Below are 22,066 nucleotides of genomic sequence, written 5' to 3' on the forward strand. Positions count from 1 at the left end.
AGCACAGAGAAAACATTTACAATTTGAACAATAAATCCAGTGTAAGACACCAATTATTTTATTTGCCTTGACAATACAAAAAGATGCTAATAAACTAGCTCACTTTTTGTGCCTTGTTGATTCTTTGAGCTGCTCGGTTATCTTTGGCCTTTTGCTACAAGAAAAAAAACAAATAGTTATAAACGTGTACTTAAAAATATTCACAGATTTGTTTAAATCAAAATCGAATGTTCCATACTTTCTGCAAAAAAGAGAGTACCACACACCACCAGGGAGAATACATTGAAGCACAAGAATACTAACACCATCTACTTTGTTTTGAATTGACAATAGAAGTTTAGCAAATAACTGTCAATACAAGTGCATCCTTCTTTATTAACAAAAAAGAGAACAGAACTTACCAGATATGGAACTTTGTCAGTAGCAGAAACTTTCCTCCAGATCTTCATGATTTGCTTACAGCGACTAGCCCAGTCTGTGACATAAGAAATATTTAAAAGCTGTACAATATCATTTTGCTTTGGAAAAAACATCACTGTATGGTCTAAACAAGACTGTGCATATTAGTGTAGTATTTCCTCTACACTCACCTGGATAGTCTTGTTTCAAAGTAGGAAAGTTGGTGTTTGCGTAAAGCACAGGAGAAATGGTTGAGAGTTCTCCCAGCTCCTCGTCTTTCTCCCAGCGCTGAAGACTGCGCTGGTTGTAGGACAGCCCATCACCCTCTGCCTCAGTGGGGGTTGGTGGGGAAGAGGGGGTTACTGGGGTAGATGGAGTAGCCCAGGGACTCTCCTCACCTCCATCTGGGCTGAAGAGCCCTCCTCTGTCCCTGTACATCATATAAGTGGGTTTATATATTAAATAAAGGACTTACATATGTCAACATCAGGGACAACAGTCTATTTTAAATAATAAACCAAAGTCATGCATCTGTTGCATTGCAGAATTACAGACTAAAAAAATATGAACTAGGCAATATAATATTAGCCCTACCGCATGTCAAAGAAAGGTGACTGAGAAAGGCCAGGAAAGGCATCCATCATTCCAGCTGAGGGCAGGGACCCTGATTGAGAGTTTGCAAAGCCACATTTTACACAAGAATTAGTTGAGTATATATATGCATTACTTACAAAGTCCTCAAGTATCCAGCTAATGTTTCTGAACATAAAGGTTTTATTTAAATGATAATCTTTTGTACACACCTGAGAGGAGAGCTCTTTGTGGCAGAGTGCTACGATTGAGTTCTCCCTTACTGCCCTCCAAGATGGGCTTTATGCCCCCCAAAGAGGAGCCTTCTGACACTCCCAGAACTTTCCTGAAGAACTGCTCTGAGTCTTGACTCTCCACTCCTTGTGGAAGACCTTTTACACAAAGACAAAAGAATGTAAGACAAGATGTTTGAACACTGTTCTTAATTGAATTTAGCTGAATTAACTGAATTTAGCATACTGAGTATACTACAGAATTCTCTCAGTCTACTACCTTCACTTTTCTCTGCATCAGAATCATGAGGATCAGTTGATGCCTGGTCCTTCAGTGATGAGGATGGTGCAGAAACTCCTATAAAGGTGTAAATTCATTTAGAATTAGCTCAAGACCATAACAATAAACTAGTAACATGTGTCCAAGCAGATACTTACCTGCACCTTCTCCCTGAGCCAGAGGGGCCCCACCCCCCTCCTGCTTGAGAGGAAAATTATCTTCCGCTGCATTATCCAAGCCCTCAGCTAGGGAGAAAAGCACAAGATCACACACCCTGTACTGACCTTTTTTCACACCCATTAATAAATAATTTTTAATGAGTGACAGGTTAAGTTTGTGTCCTTACTCTCTGGGGCAGTAGTTTTGACCCCTGATGGTGCTGGTAATGAAGGTCGAACAAGGCATGTCCCTGGCCTCTGAGCTGTAGGTGTCATCACAGCTTTCTTACTCAAGTCTATTAGTGTCTTCCCAAAGAAAGCCTCCTGTAGTGAATTACAAATTTTAAAGAAACAAACTTTACACAACTGGAAGCTGCAAGTTCAAAAAATAATATTAAAAACTGTGGCATTCGGAAATTACAAACCTGGAGATAAGCTGGAAACATGTCCTCAAGTTTGCTCTTCTTTCGGCCTCGACGTTTCTTAGCCTGTTCTTCCCCTTCTGCTGGTTTAGGATCCATTATGTTATCTGTATCAGGATGGGGTCCTACAGATATAGCCATGAAATTCAGTTCATTAAAGACCATATTTGCAAAAATGATTGAGGATACATAGCCACTAGAAAAGGAAAACTCATGATGATATTCACAAAAGTCACTTGAAAAGAAAAACAATAATGGGAGAGAAGGAGAAGACTACACCTGTAAAGCACAGGAGAAAAGAATGTTTGAGAAATCAAACAGACACCTCATGTTTAGTGGTAAGTAAACAAATTTTCCCCCAAGGTAGTTCAATCCCAACACCAATTTATCAATGCTACTTTATGCGATCAAAAATGTGACAATTATTATTTATTATAAAATGTTATATGTTGGATGAAATAAAATTAATAAGCTACTGTGCCACATACCGTCCTCAATTGTTCTCCCTATTGGCTGTCCATCTAATGTAGTCTCTCCAGCCAACTGGGCAAAAAATTCTTTCTTCATTCGTGTGTGACACTTCCTTTGTCGGACCATGAAGCCTCCAATTCCTAATGCCATTTATAAACAGAATATTTGTTAATATTTTGAAGATACTCAAGACACCTATTTAGATATTATATTTGTTCTGTGAAATTTTGACTTGCTTACCAGGCCTGTATGGTTTCCGCTTTCTTTTTTTGCTGTCATCTGTCTCCTCTGCCATGCCTTCAGTACCACCCTCTGGACGTGCATTCCTCTCAGCACCATCTTCTCTGTCAGGGCTCCCAGGGTTCTCCAGCTTGGTTTCGCATTCCATGGCTTCTCCACAGCCTAAATATACAAGACATGTAACATAAAGTCTTAAATTATAAAAATAAAAAAATCACCCCTGAAAACTGTTGTACTAATCGATGACCAAAAGAGCTAGCCAACCTTTGCCGTCCTCTCCTTCTCCTTCAACCTCTCTTAGATCCATTCCATCAGGACCTCCTTCAGAGCACAAAGTGCCAAGTCGGGAGCGACGCTGACGTCTCTTGTGCAGGGGTGACATAGAAATGCTGCGAAGCAAGGACATTCCTGATTCTGTCAGCCACACACCCTCCAACCGGTAGAACTGGGGTTCTGCAATGTGAAAATTGTAAATAAAAGTGAAATTAAAACAACAGATAACCCTGCAGAATGTGCTTGTGATATTGAACACGAATAAGGAAGCTCCACTAACCTGGCTCTTTGATCTTTATTGAAGCCATAATGGCAGACTCTACTACTGTGAACAATGGCAAAATGCAGTTGGAGAAAGCAAAAGAAAACCACGCCATCAGTACATACATGAATATCCTGTATGTTTATGAAATCACAATTTTTGTGTCTTCAGTTTTAAAACCGTCACTCAGACTTACCCACAGGTTTTGGAACATATGGGGTGCAGGATGTGCATGCAAAGCCCTCATCAGAAGCTTGTTCAACCTCATCCTCTGTATACAGGCTCTCACAGACAGCATGGACCCATCTGCACAGGCACACACAAATATGCTGAGACACACACTTTTTTTTATATATTATAAAAGATTGCACTGCAAATCTGCAAAGATCATATGGAATAAATAATGGAATCTATTCCCCATTTGTCTTTGTTAGAGATATGGACACCCCTGTGTCTGCATGTTGTGTGTGTGTGTGTGTGTGTGATTCTGTGGAGTAGCACCCACCGATCACAGTACTGACACTGCAACAGCAGCTCCTCCTCCATGAAGTTCTCTCTGCATACTGGACAGGTGACGAGGCTGGCACAGGGGCCACAGTGGGTGTAGTTGTTCTGCCACTCACAGTGGAAACCCGGAGAGTTGGAACCACACTGAACACAGCACACGCACCTGCGCAGAAGTAATGATTCACTTTGTAACAATTATACAGACATTATGCAAGACTTTAAAAATACATATGAGTGGTGTAACAATTTCTCTGTGCACAAGCAAGTGGCAGAGGGATGGGCCTTTGAATTGCTGCTGCTGGGTGGAGGCATGAGTGTTTTACATAATATGCAAATTTACATGTATTCATTTCCATTTGACCCCATTCAAAGGTCCAAGACTGAACGAAGCTTTGTACTCTTAGAGTTTATATTTTTTTTTACCATTTGCACTTCCATCCACCCTTGGGTACAGTGTGTAAGGGTGGGTCCAAGCAGTAAGTGTGATAGCTGACATCACAGTCGTCACACAGCAGCAGACGGGAGGGGTCCGAAGCTTTTCCACAGACCTCACACACAATACATTCCAAACAGCGCCAGCCCTTACGGAGCATTGTCTTGGTGATCTAAAGATGATATGTGGTTTAATAAGTTTCAATTTACAAAATACATTAATGAAAAAAACTCTAATGTTAGCACTGTGCTTACTTTGCTGTTAACACAGTAAGGATGGTAACACTGGGCACACTGGGCACAAGCCAACAACTGCCCCTCCACACCTTTTCCAAAACTCCCACACACAACACACATATCCTAAAACAGAGGAGAGAACGCGAGTTGGACAAAGCAAATATGACAACAAAGAAACAGTCTGCATTACATTAAAAGAGACATTATTGGTTCTTGCAGTGAAAGTACAACAAGAGCTGTACCTGGAGTAGGACAAACTTATCAGTGTTTGAGAAAAGAACCACTGTGTTTTGCATGGTGTCATCTTCTTCATCTTCTTCCTCTTTATTTAATCCAGTGTCTGATGTCATACTTAGCTGTGTTCAAGCAAATGAACAAATTATGAAAACAGTGAGTGTTATCATCTTGGTAAAGTAAAAGAATGTTTTGAAATGATGCATATAAAGTACAGCTCACCAAGAAGGCATCAATGCAGGAGGCCATGGCTTTGAGACGTGACCTCCCACCACGTCCTCTACCTCCACCACCCCCTCGTGGTCTGCGCTTCCCAGGGAAACTATTGCTTCGCCCCTAAAAGGCAAGGAAAATATTTTCATGTTAATACTACTGAATGCACTGAAACCCTGAACGTCTCTACAAATCATCTGGTGGAGCTGTATGTGAGAATGCAAATGTCTGAGTTGGTTGGCCAAAGACTGAGTAACGTCCAATTGAGCCCATGTGTGAATACAGCAGGGAACTATGCAGAGAGTTTGCCGCAACCAATTTTCTTATAATCGATCCACTTAGCACCACACCAAAAAGTATGGGAATTATTATAATTCTTTCTGTTCTTCATACATAGTTCATCATTTCCAATTACATCATCCTCATTGTACGTTTTGTTTCACATGCTACCCACGAACTACCCCTCACCAAAACCAAATGGACTAATATCCCCAAGTGAGAACGGGTCAGTCTCTGACAATCTCTTGTGGTGTGCTACATGTGGGAAAAAGTAACTCCAGACAATGTCCGCAAATGACATTCAACACACTATCACACATAATCACACTTTGTAAACACTGATCACACCTGTTTGACTCTAGAACGGCCTGGGGATCCTCTGCGCTTGGCCTTCTCTCTGTCGCTTCTGAGGGGTTCAAAGGGAAGTGAATCATCAGTCTCAGTGAGCAGGTTATCTGTGTGCAAGCGACCAGTAGGTTCAAAGCCAAGTTCCATGGAAAGCTGAGGATCAGGTTCTCCTGGAGAACCCAGAAAACCACTGCTGCTCTCATCTCCATGGCTCAAGTTGGACATTTCATCCAGGAGCAATTCCGGCTTAGCCTCTAGATCCTGCAGTTCCTGTTTGAGGTCCTCATTATGTCCTTCTACTTTCATTTGCTCATCATCCTCTTCCTCATCTTCCTCCTCCTCCTCCTCCTCAGAGTGGGGTAGTAACCTCCCCTCTATGTCCGCAGCAGAGAAGGAGTCTTGTGTGTCCACTGATAAAGAAAGAGGAAACTGAGGGTCCTGGCATAGACTTTGTGCCTGCTGATCAACCATAGGCAAATGCTCCATTTTGTTCACCGACAGAGGAGAAGCTGGTAACTTTGGTGGATTCTTACTGGTTGGCTCTGTGATAGGCATTCCATCAGAGCCTTTCTTTAATAACTCTGGTGATAGTTTTTCCTCCACCAAGGGAGTGGTCTCCTGCTTCTCCACCTCAATATTTTCAGGGATCTGCGGTGACACCAATGTTGATACTACTTGAGGGTTATTAGACGCTGTCTCTGTGCTGGAGTCCTGGGCAGCTTGGTTCACCTGGCTGACTGCCTCCTCCGTTCTCTTTTCATCAGCAGCCAAACAAGTGGTCCCCTGTTCTGTTGTTGCACATTCTACAGGAGAGTAAGGTATGTGTGGTTATTAATGTTATCATTTTTAAATCATTATCATTAGTTATGGCACACCATCATACGAGCAGTAAAGTATTGTTTTGTGTTCATTTTCAAATATATATATTTATATGTTTCTGAATTTTCTGAGTTTACCTGTGGACTCAAGTGGAGCAGCAAGCACCTCAGAAGTGAATTCCATCGTTTCTAACAAAGGATCCGCCTCCATGGGTTTCTCTGCAGCCTCCACCCCTAAAGTCAAAAGTTGCTTATATAAACACATCTCAGATATAAACAAGACAAAAACATTTTCTCTAGTCCAATAAAACTCATTACTGTCATGTCTAGTAAGCTTTGCATTGTGTCTGTCCTACCTAAGTCCATGGGTGTTTCTTTGTCAGTCAATGCTTCAGCCTGGACCATCGGTGATGTGCCTCTCTGTCCTAGTGCCACCTCAGATAACTCTGTCTGTGCTTCTGTCACCATATCTGCATCTGTTTGGATTGTCATCTCGACCAAATTCATGCGTCCTTCCGTTTCCTCAGATGCCTCCCTGGTTTGTATCTCTACTGTGTGTGGCTGACAGACAGGCTGCACCTGATCCTCCTTGCAAAGCAGGCATATGCGCTTGGCTTCTTGAAGCTCCCCTGGTAAAGCACACTCACTGTGCACCCACCTAAGATAATAATGAGATCAAGGTAAAACATTTTTGACAATATTAGCATAAAGGCCATACGTTAAAGCTACCTCTAGTGAACACTACTGTGCTTGTGCATAGAACTAACCTGTTGCATATGCTGCAACACTGCAGAGTGACAGATGGGTCAGCAGCTTTGCTGCACACGCCACACGTAGAACTGCGGTGTTGCTGGCAGCCCTCGCATATGGCGTAGTTGTCAAACCACTGGGCTGAACCTGACAGCACAAGTCCACGGACACCACACTCCGTACATACACGACACCTCTGGAATAAAAGAGACAACAAGGATCAAATGTAAAGAAAATGATCAAAGAAGAACATGTGACAATGCCTCTTTTAAATATCCTTGCGAATCCAACATTTTTTGAAATGACCCCACTTGTATCACAAGTTTCTGAGGTGAAGCATTTCTGTGTACAGAGATGAATGACTTACTCTGCATTTCCATGGGTCAGATGGAAGAGAATCCATGGCAGGCTGGAGACAGAAGGTGTGATAGCCCTTATCACAGGCATCGCACACCAGCATTTTAGAGTCTTCTCCTGGTTGTCTACAAAAATGAAGTAGTAAGATATTCAAGACACATACTCTTAAAAAAGGGCAAATTAACATAAATCACTAAATATTAAACATCTGTACAGTATGCAGTTTGACAGATCACAGTAGTGGACCAACCTGCAAGTCTGGCACACTTTACACTCTGGGCACTGCCATCCTGCCCGCTGGATGGGTGTGGCACCAATCTCCAAACAGGTCGCATGATAATGTTGGCCACAACCCGTACAAAACAGTAAGTCCGTGAGCTCCCCCGCTGAGTCACACACAGCACACCAAGAGTCTTCACCTGCTGTTAAGAAAATTATGAAATCAATTGTCACTGTTAAACAACATTTTAGAAAAATGCGTAGTGAACTACCGGGATTCAGAAGGAAAATAAGAAATACTAATGGTAAAAACAAATCCAGTCTTTAGGGAATACATTTATATAAGCTACAATAAGCGTATCTAGGCTATATAATGTGCAACACAATGAAAAAAGGAAACAATGTGTTAAACAGTGAGAGCTTTAGCAGGTGTTTGATAAAGATCTTTAGGAAAGATTAGTACAAAACGGGAGAGGCTACACTGACTAAAGTTAACTATCAAAAATGTTTCACTAAATGAACATAAGAGAAGGAGAGGGGGGCTTGTGTATATGTGCAGGCACAAAACTAATGCGGAGTGTTCTTGTCACGGTGTTATATTTTATGATTAACTGAAGAATAAACAAAACTGTGACATTTTCATCGTTAACAACTGATAACGCCACCTGCCGCAACACCAAATAACTACCACAGGAAACACTCAATTTCAAAGACATACAGGCAGCTCAGACATATTATTACAGAAATAACATCAATTGTTCAAGGCCATTAAAGAATAACAGTCCACAGTTAATAAACCAAAATCAGTATGGAGAATCACAGGAAATCTGAGACAGAATTAATGCTTTGGATTTTACTGTGTTGGATGATATTGACGTGAGGTCATAATCTTTCTACTGCATGCATAGCACAACCTATATACTATAAGCATGGATTAAATAATAATATCACAATGTGTCATTCTCTTACCCAACTCTTCAGCCTTGTCTATGTGCTCTGAGCAAAGGAGGACCAACTGTTTCATTGACTGGAAGGATCCACTGGCGGCTGAGCAAGGGAAGTGGTAGAACCGTGAACAGCCCTCAGCGTGGCATCGAATGGTTGCACCCAGCCTTTTGCAGTATTCACAAAGCTGAAACAAACCAATGGTAACAACTAAGATTCTGTAAAGAAAGACCTTAATCTCTATATTCTTATCCAATACCATTTAATATAAGGCTACGGACAGTGCACTTACCCGCTGTGTCCCTGAGATAACAGCCTTATCCACATTCTCCAGCTGTTCATTTTCCATCCGCTTCACTCCCTCAGACCAAACCGCACACCAGTGATGAACCCAACAGCCCCCTGTTCATTTTAAAGCTCAGCATCAGTAAAATCTCAAACCAAACTTCAGTTCATTCATTTGGACAGGGTATTTTAAGTAGCTATAATATACAATAGGACTTATTTGTAGAAGAAATTATTTATTTATTGCACCCTAATAAAATATAATAGCATAATGTTTTAAGATTGACCTGAGTCGTCAAAGAGTGCCGCCAGACAGGGGGAGTCAGCAAATCCAATGGAAGACAGGTCATCATTCCCAGGCTGTGGCAGTTGGGAAGTGGATAGTTTGAGAGTTGGCAGCTCAGAAAATGGCCCAAAGAGCCTCAGTTCCCGCTGTCCATGCAGGCTCCGCTCCACGCAGTTACAAAGCGCACAGGCTCGAATACTCTCACTGAGTAAACACAAACAAAATGTTTTGCAACATCAACAGATGTTTGTGACTTTGCCAGCATCAAGTTTAAGTGTGCAGCTTTTGAAATAAGAACTTACACAGGTATACTAGGAGAAGCTGTAATAGCAACAGACATGTCCTCAACAGCAGGAAGGGCTTTGCACTCCTCCTCTGAGGAGACAGGCTGCTTTGCAGGGGCATTGTCATCAGCTAGAAATTAGAAAAAAAAAGTTTAAAGAACCAAAAAATATATATTTATATATATCCCACAATAAAGTAAAAAATGCTTTGGTGTATAACACAACTTTCTAATTCATACAGTTTTGCTGTCAAGTCTTATACGAAATTATACTACAGAGTATTCATTCCTACACAAAATGAATACTGGAAAAAAAAAAACACATTACCTGTTGGTTCAGAGTCATTCTCTTCGCAGTTTGATTTCTGCTCGTCCATCCCCTGTACTGGTTTTGACCTCCCTGACAGAGATCTGGAATATAAAAACATATGTAGTACTGCCAAATTAATAAAGCAATTCACAGAATGCAAACAATCTTTAGGCCATTTATCTGACAACAGACTGATGCTAAGCTGTTAATACCAGATGTAGTGTCACTGCATAATGAAAGGGAGAGAACATAGCTTGAATTTAGCAAAGTAGAAAATGCAACTGATCATTAACCAGCAGCATATATGCCTAAAATGAACCTTCCTCAGTCACTCCATAATCCACACTAGCCAAAAGCACACTAATCCCTACCTAAAAGCACTTTCCACACAAGGATCCAACAACTAAATGTAGCTGTTATGTCGCAACTTTAAAATATTTCCATGTACTAATCTGACCAACCGTGGTATTAATGCAATCGAGCTTTCTCGCAAACTCATAAAAAAAGCGCGAGTGCTAAGATCAATAGGAAACCGCTTTAACAGTTCAAGACATTATTTACCCAGTAATTCATAATCCAAATCGGTGAAACTGATCCGTGAAAAGAACGAAATAATGAAACAAAAACTGGTATTTTCGTAAATAAAACAACCATAAATCGGGATACACAAAGAAAACACAACTTCCGTATGTAGGACTTCCTGTTGCAGCTGGTCTCCTTTCGTGCAGAACCTTTGTCCGTCGCATCATAGTTCCGCTGTGGGATTCACGCCACTAACGAAAATAATGTAAAACAAACAATGCAGGACTTGGCAGGCTCGCATTTCCCCCCATCTATCCACCTTATAATAGGCAGTATTATCATATTTTCACGTCTAAAAGTCATTGCACTTGCATTAAAATGGGTCGATTGGCTGAGATCCTAAATGTTTATTTCACTTGGGGCATACGACACCCTCACCAATAGTTGTCAATATGATCACAAACATCCAAATGATTTTAAGTAGACAACAGAGGGAAGATACGATGCTTCATGTCCGGATCTTATGTGCTCAAAAGACATTAAAAGAACAGGGAGGCTGTGATATAGTTAAGCAGGACTCTCGCTGTCTTTCACCAGTTACACAACAGTAATTGTGCCATCATACTTCAAAAATCATCCTATGAGGTAACGTGTGTGCGAGTGTTATAAACACACATTTCCAAGTGTTTCCTACTCCAATCATGGTCACTGGGGTAGCTGGAAGCAGATCCCAGTCCGATGAAGGGAGCGCTGCACAACTGAATTTATTGCATAGGGGCACAATGGATCACAAATAAGCGTCAGTATTTTAAATCAAAATGCACTATGTGCACATTTGGCAAAAGATATAAAGGAGTGCTTTGCGTGTAGTCATGTTAGTAGTTCTCCGTTATAGCCACAAGCCCAAATAAAATTCAACATACCTGCACTATTAACATGACATGTACAATGTGTGGCGCTGCATTAACACGTTGTTTAACGTTAGCGAACTGAAAAAAACTGCAGTAAGCGGCAAAATGGACAGAGCTGATGATTAAAATTAATTTATCCAACGATATGTCACGTTACTTGTCCGTAATAACCGTATTCAGTGGCAGCAACACTAGAAAGGCACTCATCTCGACAACAAACTAACATCAATCCCAAACCCTACTAAAACTAACCGATGTTATATCACAGTTAATGAGCACACTAAAGGGTTTGTTATTAAAAAAAATTAAGTTGGCAATGTCCCGAGCAAAAGTGATGACATGATGGCTAAGTTAACGTCTTAACATCCTGGCTAGCTAAGTTAACATTAAAGTGTTAGCGTTACAAATTAACTTTCACGGTGAACCTGTTATTTTGCGTTCATGTAATGCAACAAATAGCAGCTGTCGTTCGTAGAGGCCACTGAGGTTTTTATAGTTGGATAATTGCAACGCTAAGCACTATTTCTCAATGTAAACATCGACTTCAAAGGGTTGGTTACGTCCAGCAAATAGTCTCAGCCGTGTTATTGGCGACCGATTGGTACGAAAAAGCTAACAACTACCGATGGTGACGTAGCAACAAAGTATCCCGAAGAGGGAAGACTGCGAGAAATACATTGAATCTCATGCACAAGAACATTTACTTCTGAACATGTAAACCGGCTACTCTTTGTGTCATGCTTAGGTCACAAGCGATGTACAACGTATTCCAACTCAAACTTAGCATCCAGGTATCACAGCTAGTTCGCCAGCAAGTAGACATCCCCATCTCGTCGAAGCTAACAGCTAAATGTTATCGATAGCAGAGATATCATTACCCGGTCTAAGGTCAGGGTTGGTGTGTCTTTAGGTATGTTTGTTGCAAGAAGTTTAAAAAATGCATAATTAAAAAAGCTCACCTTACAAAAACAATATCGTCTCCTCATACATCAGAAAAATCCAAACAGCCACACAGCTTCCCAAAATGTTGATGGTCGCTTCATTTTATGTACCGGACTAACGCTGCGGCTAGCCGGCTGTAGGGAGAGTGGGGGAAGTGCACGTCGGCGGAAGGCAGGTTGTGCGGTGCTGCTAGCTAACTCTCCGACTAGATTGACACTGCGATAGTTAGCTAGCCAAGTTAACCAGCAATTTAAATGTTGTGTCGACTGGTCGTGTGCTGGCGTGGAACGACTAAACACCGAGACAAGCTTTCATCTAGTCCCGCAAAATGCCCCCCGGGTTCATACAGTGAATCCTAAAACTAACTGGATCTGGATTGTGTTTAGCGCTGGATGCTAACAAGCTAACATTAGCTAGCCTCTGCTGCTCTGTGCTGGAATCTCGCTCGCGAGGTCGTTAAAGCTACGTGAAGTTTGCACAAAGAGTGCACTCCAAAAATGACAGCCTCAAACTTTGTTGACGCGCCTGTTAATGTGTTTTTCTTTAAGTTTCAGTCAACTGCAGGCATTAATCTACTAAATGTGCAGCTCAACTTTGCATGACTACCCTTGTATGGGTCACTAGCATCTCTTCATTACACTGAACTGCGTTGCGTCTGCACACGGCTGTTCCGCCAAGTGGCTAGCTGCTGTTAGCAGAGTTAGCTAATAGCATCTACGTCAAAAAAAATAATTTATGCAAATGTACGAGCAAAAACTGTGTTTTATTACTACATACTTGTAATGTGCGCTACAGCTTACATGCAGCAACGAAAAACTTTGTGCGAGCTTGACCATGTAGGACACGGCTAAAGAGATTCATCTGGAAAGCGCGGAGCACTGAAATATGGTGGATATTAGATATTAGGTCATTAGATTTACGGATCCAGGGAAGCCATTTCATTAGATTGTTATGATTGCAAGCCTAAAGCTTCTATGACATGTTTACGGGTGAATGCATTAGTAGAGGTTTTGATCAGTGTTCAACAACGATCAAACTGAGACCGATTAGAATAATATGTTTTGATCCAAATGAATAATTAACATAAATGTGCAGCAAGAAGCTGATCATGGTTGCTAATTCCTCTTTCCGCTTGTTTCTATACTGCTATGCAATGCGCATTTGGCAAGAGGGATGGGAATTGTAGCTTAATCGTAGATGATTAAAGTTTGCAGTTTTCTGAAAATACATTTGGAGCAGATTGTGAGCAGGTTGTTTGCAGTTTTATTGATAAAGACCATAATCTAGCCCATGGTACTCATTTCGGTGCACTTTGTTATGTTTCCTGGTGATTTGTGATCACATTGTTTTGCCTTGTTTCCCACATGTGGATAACTGCCACATATCTGGGTGTTATTTTTAAAAGCCTATGAAGAGACATACGAATGCATAATCAAAGTAATGCCATTGTACTTTATCAGTGCTACATAGTGTAGTATTAAACCATGTTCAGCCATCCTGAAAGAAGGTTAGTCTTTACTATCCTTAACCTCTGCCTAGTTCCCTGTTAAAAATCAGTGATGTAATCAGTAATTATTTAATACAATTATTAATGCTTTGTTCATGTAATGCAAATTCAAGCCTGATCTTCAGTTGAGGTTAAAGAGTGACCATAATGAGGCTGAGGGTGCACATTTACTGATCCTGTTGGGGGTGGGATTGGGTTAAGCCTTCTTTATTTTTAGTTGCCTTATCACTGTGAGCACATCACAATGGATAAGTTCAAGAAAGCTGTTCTGAGAACTGCTCAATTCCTCAATTGTTAGTTTTGTACAAAACTAGCACTGAGTGACATACGAAACCTTGCATAACAACACATTACTCCTTCTACACAGGGACAGAAAGTCCCCTCAATAACGTATGTTTTTTTTAAGCTTATATTTTATTGACACAGTCCAAATTGAGTTAGAGTTGTCTTATAAAATAAAGTTGCATTGTTTTTTGCAGATCTTGTACTGGTATAGCTCTTCTTAAATCAAGATACTGATGTCCCGATCGTTTTCATGAACCCCGCAGAACCCCTGAGGCAATACATGCAGTATGGTTTGGATGTCATGGGAATGATTGTGTGAACTTAAAGAAAATTAGGTTGGGTAACACGTTTAATCCACATCAGCTACTATAATCTATCTCCTTCTGTGCCCTAGAGGAAAAGTCTGTTACAGGTAAGGATCTAGCTGAGGCTATTACTCAATCTGTATACAGTTGGTAACTTCAGAGAAGAGTGAGATAAATGTCCTAAATGTGAAGGTAATGCTAGTTATTTCGCACAATTGCCTGACAGCTGGCCTGCAATACATTGTGTACTCCTCTGCAGGCGATGAACAAGCACCTGATGCGGCGGAATGATATGTAGTTCTCCCTGCACCATGAAATTTCTGTGGTAACAAACGTGCACCTCAGAGTTCAGATGAGGCAGCTGAAGAGAAGAATGCTACAAAGAGTCTCATCAGCTGGATGGATCAAGTTGGTAGTCGGAAACTTCTTGTTTAAAAAAAAAACAAGAATTAACAGTGAAGATTCTCATCATCATTCAGGTGTAGTTATCTGGAATACTACTACTCATCCAAGCAGCTTCTACTCTAGAATCTACTTGGATGATGTTTTGATCTCACAAAAAGAAGTCCAGTCGGCATCACAAGTTCCAGATAAGCAAGGAATTACTTCCAAATTAATGTTGTGGTTGTGATATAGTCATTTTTAAGACCAGGTATTCTAGTTATTAGTGGAGAAGATCAATCATTTTTCATATTTATTAAAAACTATTTGTATACAAAAACTTAAAGTGGTTGATGGCAGTTCTTGTTGAAACTAGATGCAAAACCATGCATAGTATGGTTTCTAATATAACTGTGCAGTTGGACAATAAATAATAGATTGCTGTGGGGTTTAAATGTTTGTTGTGTTCTATAGTGTTCGGGTAATTTCCCCTTTTGTTTCAAGGTCATAAAAATGCTTAGAGGTGCATCTTTCTACTGTGAGAAACATGTTTTGTACATTATAGACACAGAAAGGTTCAGTCTTGGTAATGTGTGAAGTTCTCAGGGTCTAAATGTGGGGTGTGTAGGTTTTCATTTTGAAAATGGGTTATTACTGGTCCCCCTGACAGGATTAGTTAACTCCCCATTCAGCTTTAGTCAGATTGGATTAGATTTCGGGGGGCTAAGATTGGTTGGAAAACATTGACTGATTGGCCAATGGGTGTAAATAGAAGGTGGTATTAGGACACCCTCCCTCTCCTATTGGCCAGTCTGCAGAGCCAGTGCTTTCCCATCTGCCTTGTGCATGGCAAGGATAATCCCCTAGAATACCTTCACAGATGTTTACAACAGAACATAAACTAAGAAGAGAACCCGGCTTGGATCATCAATGTTACAGTTGTATACCTGAAACCTGACTCAAAGTTACTTGTATAGTTGTACAGGAGGTTACAGCTTGGTCTATATGTTGGTTTTCTTCATACCGTATCTCAAGTCCACTGTTGTACTGTGGAGTGCTCCATACAAATATTTGTTGTACTTGAAGTGCTGTAAACTTGAATTTTCCTAAAATAATACAAATAAAAAAAGTATATTCTAGATAGATGGTTGCCAAAATACTACAAGTATTTGAAATTAAATAATTTAATGTAACCATGTGTCTGAAGAAATAGAGCAACAAATCTGTAATAAAACTGACAGACTTAATATCTCTCCCTCCACAAGGGGGTGTCTAACCCTGGACTACATGTCCTGAATACAGACTTACATATTTTTATGGACCTTTGAAATGCTGTTTTACACAAAATACAATACAAAGTACGTGTTTATTGGTGATTATGTGAAAACGTCAAAGTGTATAGTACAAGTCGGTACAGTTATGCAGTACAGATGACGTGTAACAACATAAAAAGTTGTGGACACAATGTATCACACTACACCACTAACAGATACAGTATTTTTAACCGGTACATGTTGATCAGTGAATACTGTAACTATTTTCTTTAAAATTATGTGAAACCAGATGACCCTCTTGGAGTTGCTATGTGTTAAGGTTTGTGACATAAAGCCAAGGTGGTGACACAGTGTGGGGAATAATAAGTATGTCTGGGCTTTTCATTAACCAGTGAGTCTTCAACTGAACTTGAAGTCTGGAACATAATATACATAATCTACAACTACAAGTCTTGGATATTTGTTTGATTATTACAATAAAATGAAATGTTTATATATTATGATTCATAAAAGTACAAAAATAAAGATTCTATTGTGGGAAAATTAATTCCTATTTCCATTAGAATGATATATATTTTTACATATACAACTGAAATAATTAAAAGTAATAACATGATGTACAAATACTATGGTACAATCATTTTGGCATTCCCATTTTGACATCAACATCTTCAATCAGCCTGATTAAATTCAGTCTCTTGTAAAATACCACTTAAGCATTAGCATTTGTGAGCAATTACATTACAAACAATAGTGAAAAAAGCGAGCGCGTTGTTCCAGTGCTTTTAATTTATTTAGAATAGACGAACAGGAAGTGTTAATGGAACGTATCAAAGTTACAGTACAACATATGTTAAGTCATCAGCTTTAGGGTTTTAAGTGTGAAATAAGTTGGAATCTAAAAATATGCGTCCCAAGCTGTGCAGTAATCTAGCATACCAGTGCACCTCTGATGGCTGTCTTTTCAAAGTGTGCTTCTTTTTCATTTCCATCCTCAGAGGTTCACTCAGATTGTCTGGTTTTCTCAGAAATCTATTATTGTCATAAACATCTGCTGTGCCCTTTATGGCCAAAGTGCTACAATGAAATGGAGTCTTAGTGCAAGCTGTTTCCCTGTCAGCGGTCTGCTGTTCTTTTGTTGTCTCCCCCCGAAGTAGTTGGCTGAATGAGAAGAGAAGTCGCAGAGGTCCAAATGCCCAGTGTGCGAGTCTGTGGTTCTCCACCAGTGCATAGCTGGAGGCCAGCACCCCATCGACAAACAGAGTTCCAGCTTCTGTCAAGGGCGCATACACTCCCACACTTTCCTCTACTGAAACTGAGATGATTTGTGATGGATGTACTCGACCCTCCACTATATGGATGAGAACACAGTCTCCTGGTTTGGCCCTGCTGGCAAACTGAGCCTGGTACTCACTGATGTCGAGTCTGCAATCAGCAGCTAAAAAGACCAAGTGGTTTGGAGTAAGGGCCAATCTATGGCCATCTTCTGTCCCCAGAGACAGAAAGGTAGACCTGCTTTCTTGGTCCCAATGCAGAAACAAGAGGACTTGGCTAAACACAACTTGACCTGTCCCAGACAGGGCCATGACTCTGTCCCCAGGAGCCAGTGATGACAGGCTCTTCTGTCCCCCTCCAGCTACAGTCACCCGGGCCCAGCCTGGGAAACAGCCTCCTTTTTCCACTGCAACAGAGTGATCTGCAAGAAAACAAGCAGAAAAAAAACAACAAAATAAAACATATTGTGTTCCTTTTTTGTCAAAAATGCACTGTCATCAGAATCATCAGTGATCTTTTATCCTATTCTTAAACTCACCAGCCTTCACTGAGCAGTGAATGTGATATTTAGACTCATAGTAGACCCAGTCAAAGCCAGCCTCCACTGCCAGCTGAGCGAGGAGACCATACTTCTCTGTTTCTCTGTCATCAGTGGTTATATCCACAGCTCGGCCTTCGTAGTGCAGAGAGCCAGGAGGATGGTGACCGTCCTCATCCCAGGCCTCCGTCACGCGTAAGTGTACCCCTGGCCACTGGTTCATTACTGCAATAGCCAACCTGTTCAAACAGTCCTTGCATCGCTAGAACAGAGTAAGACAGAGGGAAGGTGTTGAGTTTCAGTCCAGTATAACATATACAATTATATACACTGTATCTTAGCACAGTTACTTACACTCACTGGTCACTTTTATTAGGTACACCTGTAAAACCTCTGCGGAGTGCATTATATTAAGAGGTGTTTCTAAATTGGCAACATTATTCATGTAGTGTGGCCAAAACATTAGAAATCCCTGCTGCTGTATTTGGATTTGAATGTGCATTCAAAGTCTTTTGATAAAATAATAATTTCTATTTTCATCCATTGTTTAGTTTTTTAAAATGCATTGTTGTAACCTGCTGGGAAAGGAGGGAAGGATTAGGGCGGCGGGTTTGTTTTCAGAGATAACAATAGTGACTAACAGAAATACTGTGCATTACACTTTAAACTTGAAAAAGTAAGAGAGCGGATAAAAAAGTAATAATAATTATAATTTACCATTTAAGTAATAAGTGAGTTTGTCCGACTGCAGTGTGTGCCATCTACATTAGGCACCTCTGAGTTACTCAAGTACAATCAACAGACATATGATCATTCATTAACAAGGGGAATGTCACGGCCTAAGAAACCGAGAGGTATGTACAGTACGTGACTCTATTGTACACATCAGTGCGCAGGCAGACTTCAGTGCAACTCAGAACAAATTATCCCAGAATTGAGCACAGTCTCCCAGGTTATGAATGTTTGTCTGCTGGCATCATCACACAATTCCTCCTCTACTCTGCTAAAGGCCATCTCAACCTTGCTCAAACAATCAGAGTACAAGAACAAAGCTACTGTAGCCAGTTTGGCACATTCCTTGGCCTTTTCGACAGGGTGACAGAATAATCAAGGCCATTCTCTGCCTTTCCAGACTGTTCCAGGCATGAGTTTCTCAGTTTCACCCTTGAGACATTTGATCAGAAATGAGCACAGTGACTCCTAACACCCCCGTGGGCCATAATGTTACACAGACTGTGTCAGCATTGTCACAAAATTGCAGGCTGCAAAATGATGACGTCAGCATTCGAGGTGATACACTCATTATCATCCCCCCGAACGCGCATTCGCTCATGACTTTGTGAATTGACAGGTCTTGTGGCCCACAACTAACCGAAAAATGTTTATCCGGTTGCTGGTCGGGATAGAAGGTCAGAGAAGGTGATGAGAGTGTGAGAGGGAGAGAGAAAAAGTTGGGTGCCAAAAAGAAAAGCAGCGTAGCAACAAGTAGAGGTTGGGACTAAAGACAGAGGGCAGAGGGGAAGAATGTATGGGCATGGACTTGGGAATGTGACAGTAAGAGTGAGAAAGCGAGAGACACAGAAAACAAACTGGCTACATTTTTGCCATTGAAGAGAGGCGTTTCATTGTCAGAACTACAATAGTCGCTTTTCCGACGGTGCCATTACTTCAGCAGGCGGGAATTTTGTATAGGCGACCCCTCTGAGTACTGAAAATACGCACAAAGAGCGTCTTTCACATCTGGGCAAAAGTGGAGCACATGTACCCATATGCACACTCAAGCTGGGCATCAGAAGGGCACACATGTGCGACCACAGATTTCCATCACAATAACTCGTGCAGGGGAAGGAACACTGATTCATATCCTAAACAATCACAGAAAGCCGCAGCATCCAAAACAGAGCGACAACTGAGTGTCAACAAACCAAGGCGTGTGGCACTCAAAGTATTTTCACCATACGTTGTTCATCTCCCTCCCCTCAAACCATCTAAGCCACAAATTGTCTTCTTAAGACATTTTGAGTTTGTCCAGTAAACAATAAGGAATTATGTTGGTAGGTATCCCGAGAACCTGCCATAGGAATAGCTGTATTTCTAATAACAAAGACTTTGGTTAAAGATTAAAAGGAAGTGTTCCTGAAGGAGAACACACACACACACACTCTCTCTCTCTTAAGGGGTAGTGTTGAATTACATCCTGATCTTCTTATCTCAAGAAAAGGGAGGGGATGTTTGGTTAAAACTTACACACTGTGTGTTGAACATTTGTTTTTCCATTAAGAACAGCTAGTCTAGAGTATGGCAAACAATGATTAAGGTTATATGGTTTGATTTAAAGGTGCCGTGCTCCAACGGTCAAGTATGTGATGTAAACTGTTGGTTGTCTGTTTGCGTAAATGTAGTCAATGGATCATCCAGCAAAGGGCTTGTCTAGAAAAAGGATAGAGAGACAACAGTGAGAGCATCCTTAAGTCAATGATCAGCTGATTGTCTGCACAGTTTGCCTATTTATTGCACTCACCATGCAGCAATCACTAAGTATCACTGTCATCCACAAGTCATCAAGTGTGAACTAACAGTGATCCAATTCAGCAAATTCTTAAAAAGTGAGACAACTCAACTTGATTAACAGTTACACATCAGTCTCACCTTAGTCATGAAGCGGTCTGCATTTGTGTTCTCCTCATCTTTGAAGACAATGTCTGGGTTGTAGTTGCACACAAGTTCATTGAAGCGCTCCGAGTTGCGTGTGATCTTGCCCTCTGCTCTGCCGCTGGCCCCGAGGTTGTTCTCTGAGAAGTTGGGGAAAAACTGCTTGTAGTGCATGGCCGTGAGTTTCCTAGGCCTGGCGCGGATGCCATATCCAGGGCCTGGTCCGCATCCCTGGACCAGCCATATACAGGTACAGGCAGCAAGCAGGCCGAGCTGTGCCAGGCGGGCCCACCAGGACTGCTTCATTGGGGAGTCAGTGGCTCACAGTGCCTACAGTGATAGCCCAGGTCCAGGTGTGTGATAGCATGTGAATGAGGGTCAAATCTTGGTCCATTCCAAATCATGGAGTTTTAGTGTTGAGATATTTAATCACAAAAATCTACTAAATGTTGCAAAATTCAGGTCCTCACTACAGTATAAACTAAAACCTGACAGCTACGAGGACTGATGTTCTCACTCTTTTACTGTGAGGATGACTGTCCTGACCTAAAGCTGCAGCTCAGGGACCTGGTTGAACTGTCAAGTTTCTGAAGTTTGGCATCAGTTATTCAAAACAAGAAGACTCTGTTGGGCTTCTGTCCACGAGGTTTCAGCAAATGTCGGCTGCTTCTACGTCTCTTGGAAACTGAAAGTCATCTTCACGCGTCCTCCGGAGGCAGCTACCTGTCTTGGCGCAGGTGTTTTTGTGGCTTTCTGTGCACTTACCGCTTCTCTCTTTACGCGCTTTCCCCGCCGTGACGCACACCTAAAGCCCGACGGCTCCCTGACTCCCTGCAATTCCTAGGGACGCTCCTGTGGCGCTCTCATCCTCTTTGTCCATCCAGAAACCTCTCTGTTGAGATTTCTTCCTTGTCTCCTGTATCCACCGTCTTCTGTCGCGTTTCAGCGCTCCTGGCCACCTTGCACCAGCCATTGGGTCTTATTAGCGTCCGGACAAGATTGCCCTCCCTTCCTCTGCGCGCTCCCACTGCGCCAGCACACGCCTCCAATTCAACCTTACAAAGGACATATGATTAACTTACTTATGTTGACACATTCACACCAACCCCCACCACACCATTAGAGTTTAGGGAAAAGTAAATTGATTTGGGAACTTCTCCACAGCAAACTCAATCAAATCAGTAAAATCAGAGACACTTCACAGAGGATCAACATTTTCTAAAACTATTAAGACTTGCAAAGTGTGTGTAAGCTGCAACTTCTATTAGGCATGTTTAAAGCATATATACAGTTGGGAAATTTACCTCTTATGTCAGCTGAATGTCTTTGACAACAGACCCTCTCTCATCCCAGCAGCCAGAGTGGACGGGTCAACTCTAATGACTCTGTGATTGTGTTATTAATAGACTGAGTTGAAGGTGAGGGTCTAAGAGGGACCACAAGTGTCCAGCCTTGACACCCCTGACTTTAACTTACAGTGCTGCCTTCCTGTGTTTGGGGAGCCAGACCTGACCCCCCCCTCAACCTAGTTCACCCAAGACCTCTCCACTGGAAACACCCGCTGGCCACAGCAACATATTATTTTTATCCACCTCAGAACAATAGCTGGGAGAGTCACAAAATGTGTCTGATAATGTCAAAGAGGGAGCAGAAAAGAAAAGAA

General features: G+C 41.5%; 2 protein-coding genes across 7 annotated transcripts in view; both read right to left on the minus strand.

Moving 5' to 3' along the window:
* The window catches only part of kmt2d (lysine (K)-specific methyltransferase 2D), a 28,950-nt gene extending 16,130 nt beyond the window's left edge, over positions 1 to 12,820 (minus strand). The window contains exons 1-31 of one of the 6 annotated variants that reach the window (XM_026368012.1): positions 12,209 to 12,820; positions 9,830 to 9,912; positions 9,521 to 9,632; positions 9,220 to 9,422; positions 8,940 to 9,049; positions 8,672 to 8,834; positions 7,734 to 7,905; positions 7,494 to 7,608; positions 7,144 to 7,322; positions 6,733 to 7,034; positions 6,515 to 6,610; positions 5,559 to 6,361; positions 4,941 to 5,054; positions 4,727 to 4,840; positions 4,503 to 4,607; positions 4,239 to 4,420; positions 3,814 to 3,978; positions 3,505 to 3,614; positions 3,327 to 3,368; positions 3,038 to 3,226; positions 2,774 to 2,935; positions 2,551 to 2,673; positions 2,066 to 2,187; positions 1,829 to 1,964; positions 1,641 to 1,727; positions 1,483 to 1,560; positions 1,203 to 1,361; positions 994 to 1,063; positions 591 to 829; positions 402 to 475; positions 104 to 154 (exon numbers count right to left, since the gene is read on the minus strand). In XM_026368012.1, coding sequence (XP_026223797.1) covers positions 104 to 154; positions 402 to 475; positions 591 to 829; positions 994 to 1,063; positions 1,203 to 1,361; positions 1,483 to 1,560; positions 1,641 to 1,727; positions 1,829 to 1,964; positions 2,066 to 2,187; positions 2,551 to 2,673; positions 2,774 to 2,935; positions 3,038 to 3,226; positions 3,327 to 3,368; positions 3,505 to 3,614; positions 3,814 to 3,978; positions 4,239 to 4,420; positions 4,503 to 4,607; positions 4,727 to 4,840; positions 4,941 to 5,054; positions 5,559 to 6,361; positions 6,515 to 6,610; positions 6,733 to 7,034; positions 7,144 to 7,322; positions 7,494 to 7,608; positions 7,734 to 7,905; positions 8,672 to 8,834; positions 8,940 to 9,049; positions 9,220 to 9,422; positions 9,521 to 9,632; positions 9,830 to 9,912; positions 12,209 to 12,234 — 4,686 coding nt within the window. In that variant the 5' untranslated portion in view covers positions 12,235 to 12,820. Of the gene's footprint in view, positions 1 to 103; positions 155 to 401; positions 476 to 590; positions 830 to 993; positions 1,064 to 1,202; positions 1,362 to 1,482; positions 1,561 to 1,640; positions 1,728 to 1,828; positions 1,965 to 2,065; positions 2,188 to 2,550; positions 2,674 to 2,773; positions 2,936 to 3,037; positions 3,227 to 3,326; positions 3,372 to 3,504; positions 3,615 to 3,813; positions 3,979 to 4,238; positions 4,421 to 4,502; positions 4,608 to 4,726; positions 4,841 to 4,940; positions 5,055 to 5,558; positions 6,362 to 6,514; positions 6,611 to 6,732; positions 7,035 to 7,143; positions 7,323 to 7,493; positions 7,609 to 7,733; positions 7,906 to 8,671; positions 8,835 to 8,939; positions 9,050 to 9,219; positions 9,423 to 9,520; positions 9,633 to 9,829; positions 9,913 to 10,372; positions 10,491 to 12,203 lie in introns of those variants that run through there. The other 5 variants (XM_026368011.1, XM_026368014.1, XM_026368016.1 and 2 more) reach the window with 5 other exon arrangements.
* Positions 12,821 to 16,011: 3,191 nt separating this feature from the next.
* dhh (desert hedgehog signaling molecule) lies at positions 16,012 to 21,760 on the minus strand. The gene is made up of 4 exons (XM_026368662.1): positions 21,708 to 21,760; positions 20,401 to 21,458; positions 17,752 to 18,013; positions 16,012 to 17,634 (listed from the first exon to the last, which is right to left on the minus strand). Exons 2-4 carry the CDS (start codon positions 20,707 to 20,709, stop codon positions 16,814 to 16,816), a joined length of 1,392 nt encoding a protein of 463 aa, XP_026224447.1. The 5' UTR covers positions 20,710 to 21,458; positions 21,708 to 21,760; the 3' UTR covers positions 16,012 to 16,813.
* Between the last annotated feature and the right edge of the window lie 306 nt (positions 21,761 to 22,066).

The sequence above is a fragment of the Anabas testudineus genome, chromosome 7, assembly GCF_900324465.2.
Source record: "Anabas testudineus chromosome 7, fAnaTes1.2, whole genome shotgun sequence".
Classification (NCBI taxonomy): domain Eukaryota; kingdom Metazoa; phylum Chordata; class Actinopteri; order Anabantiformes; family Anabantidae; genus Anabas; species Anabas testudineus.

What these genes read in the sequence shown, in the direction of transcription:
- dhh (XM_026368662.1), bottom strand. Translation starts at nt 20,709, where the DNA reads ATGAAGCAGTCCTGGTGGGCCCGCCTGGCACAGCTCGGCCTGCTTGCT. An exon ending in CAGACCGCTTCATGACTAAG is followed by an intron (nt 18,014 to 20,400) that starts GTGAGACTGATG and finishes ACTCTGTTCTAG; the next exon opens with CGATGCAAGGACTGTTTGAA. An exon ending in TCACTGCTCAGTGAAGGCTG is followed by an intron (nt 17,635 to 17,751) that starts GTGAGTTTAAGA and finishes GTTTTCTTGCAG; the next exon opens with ATCACTCTGTTGCAGTGGAA.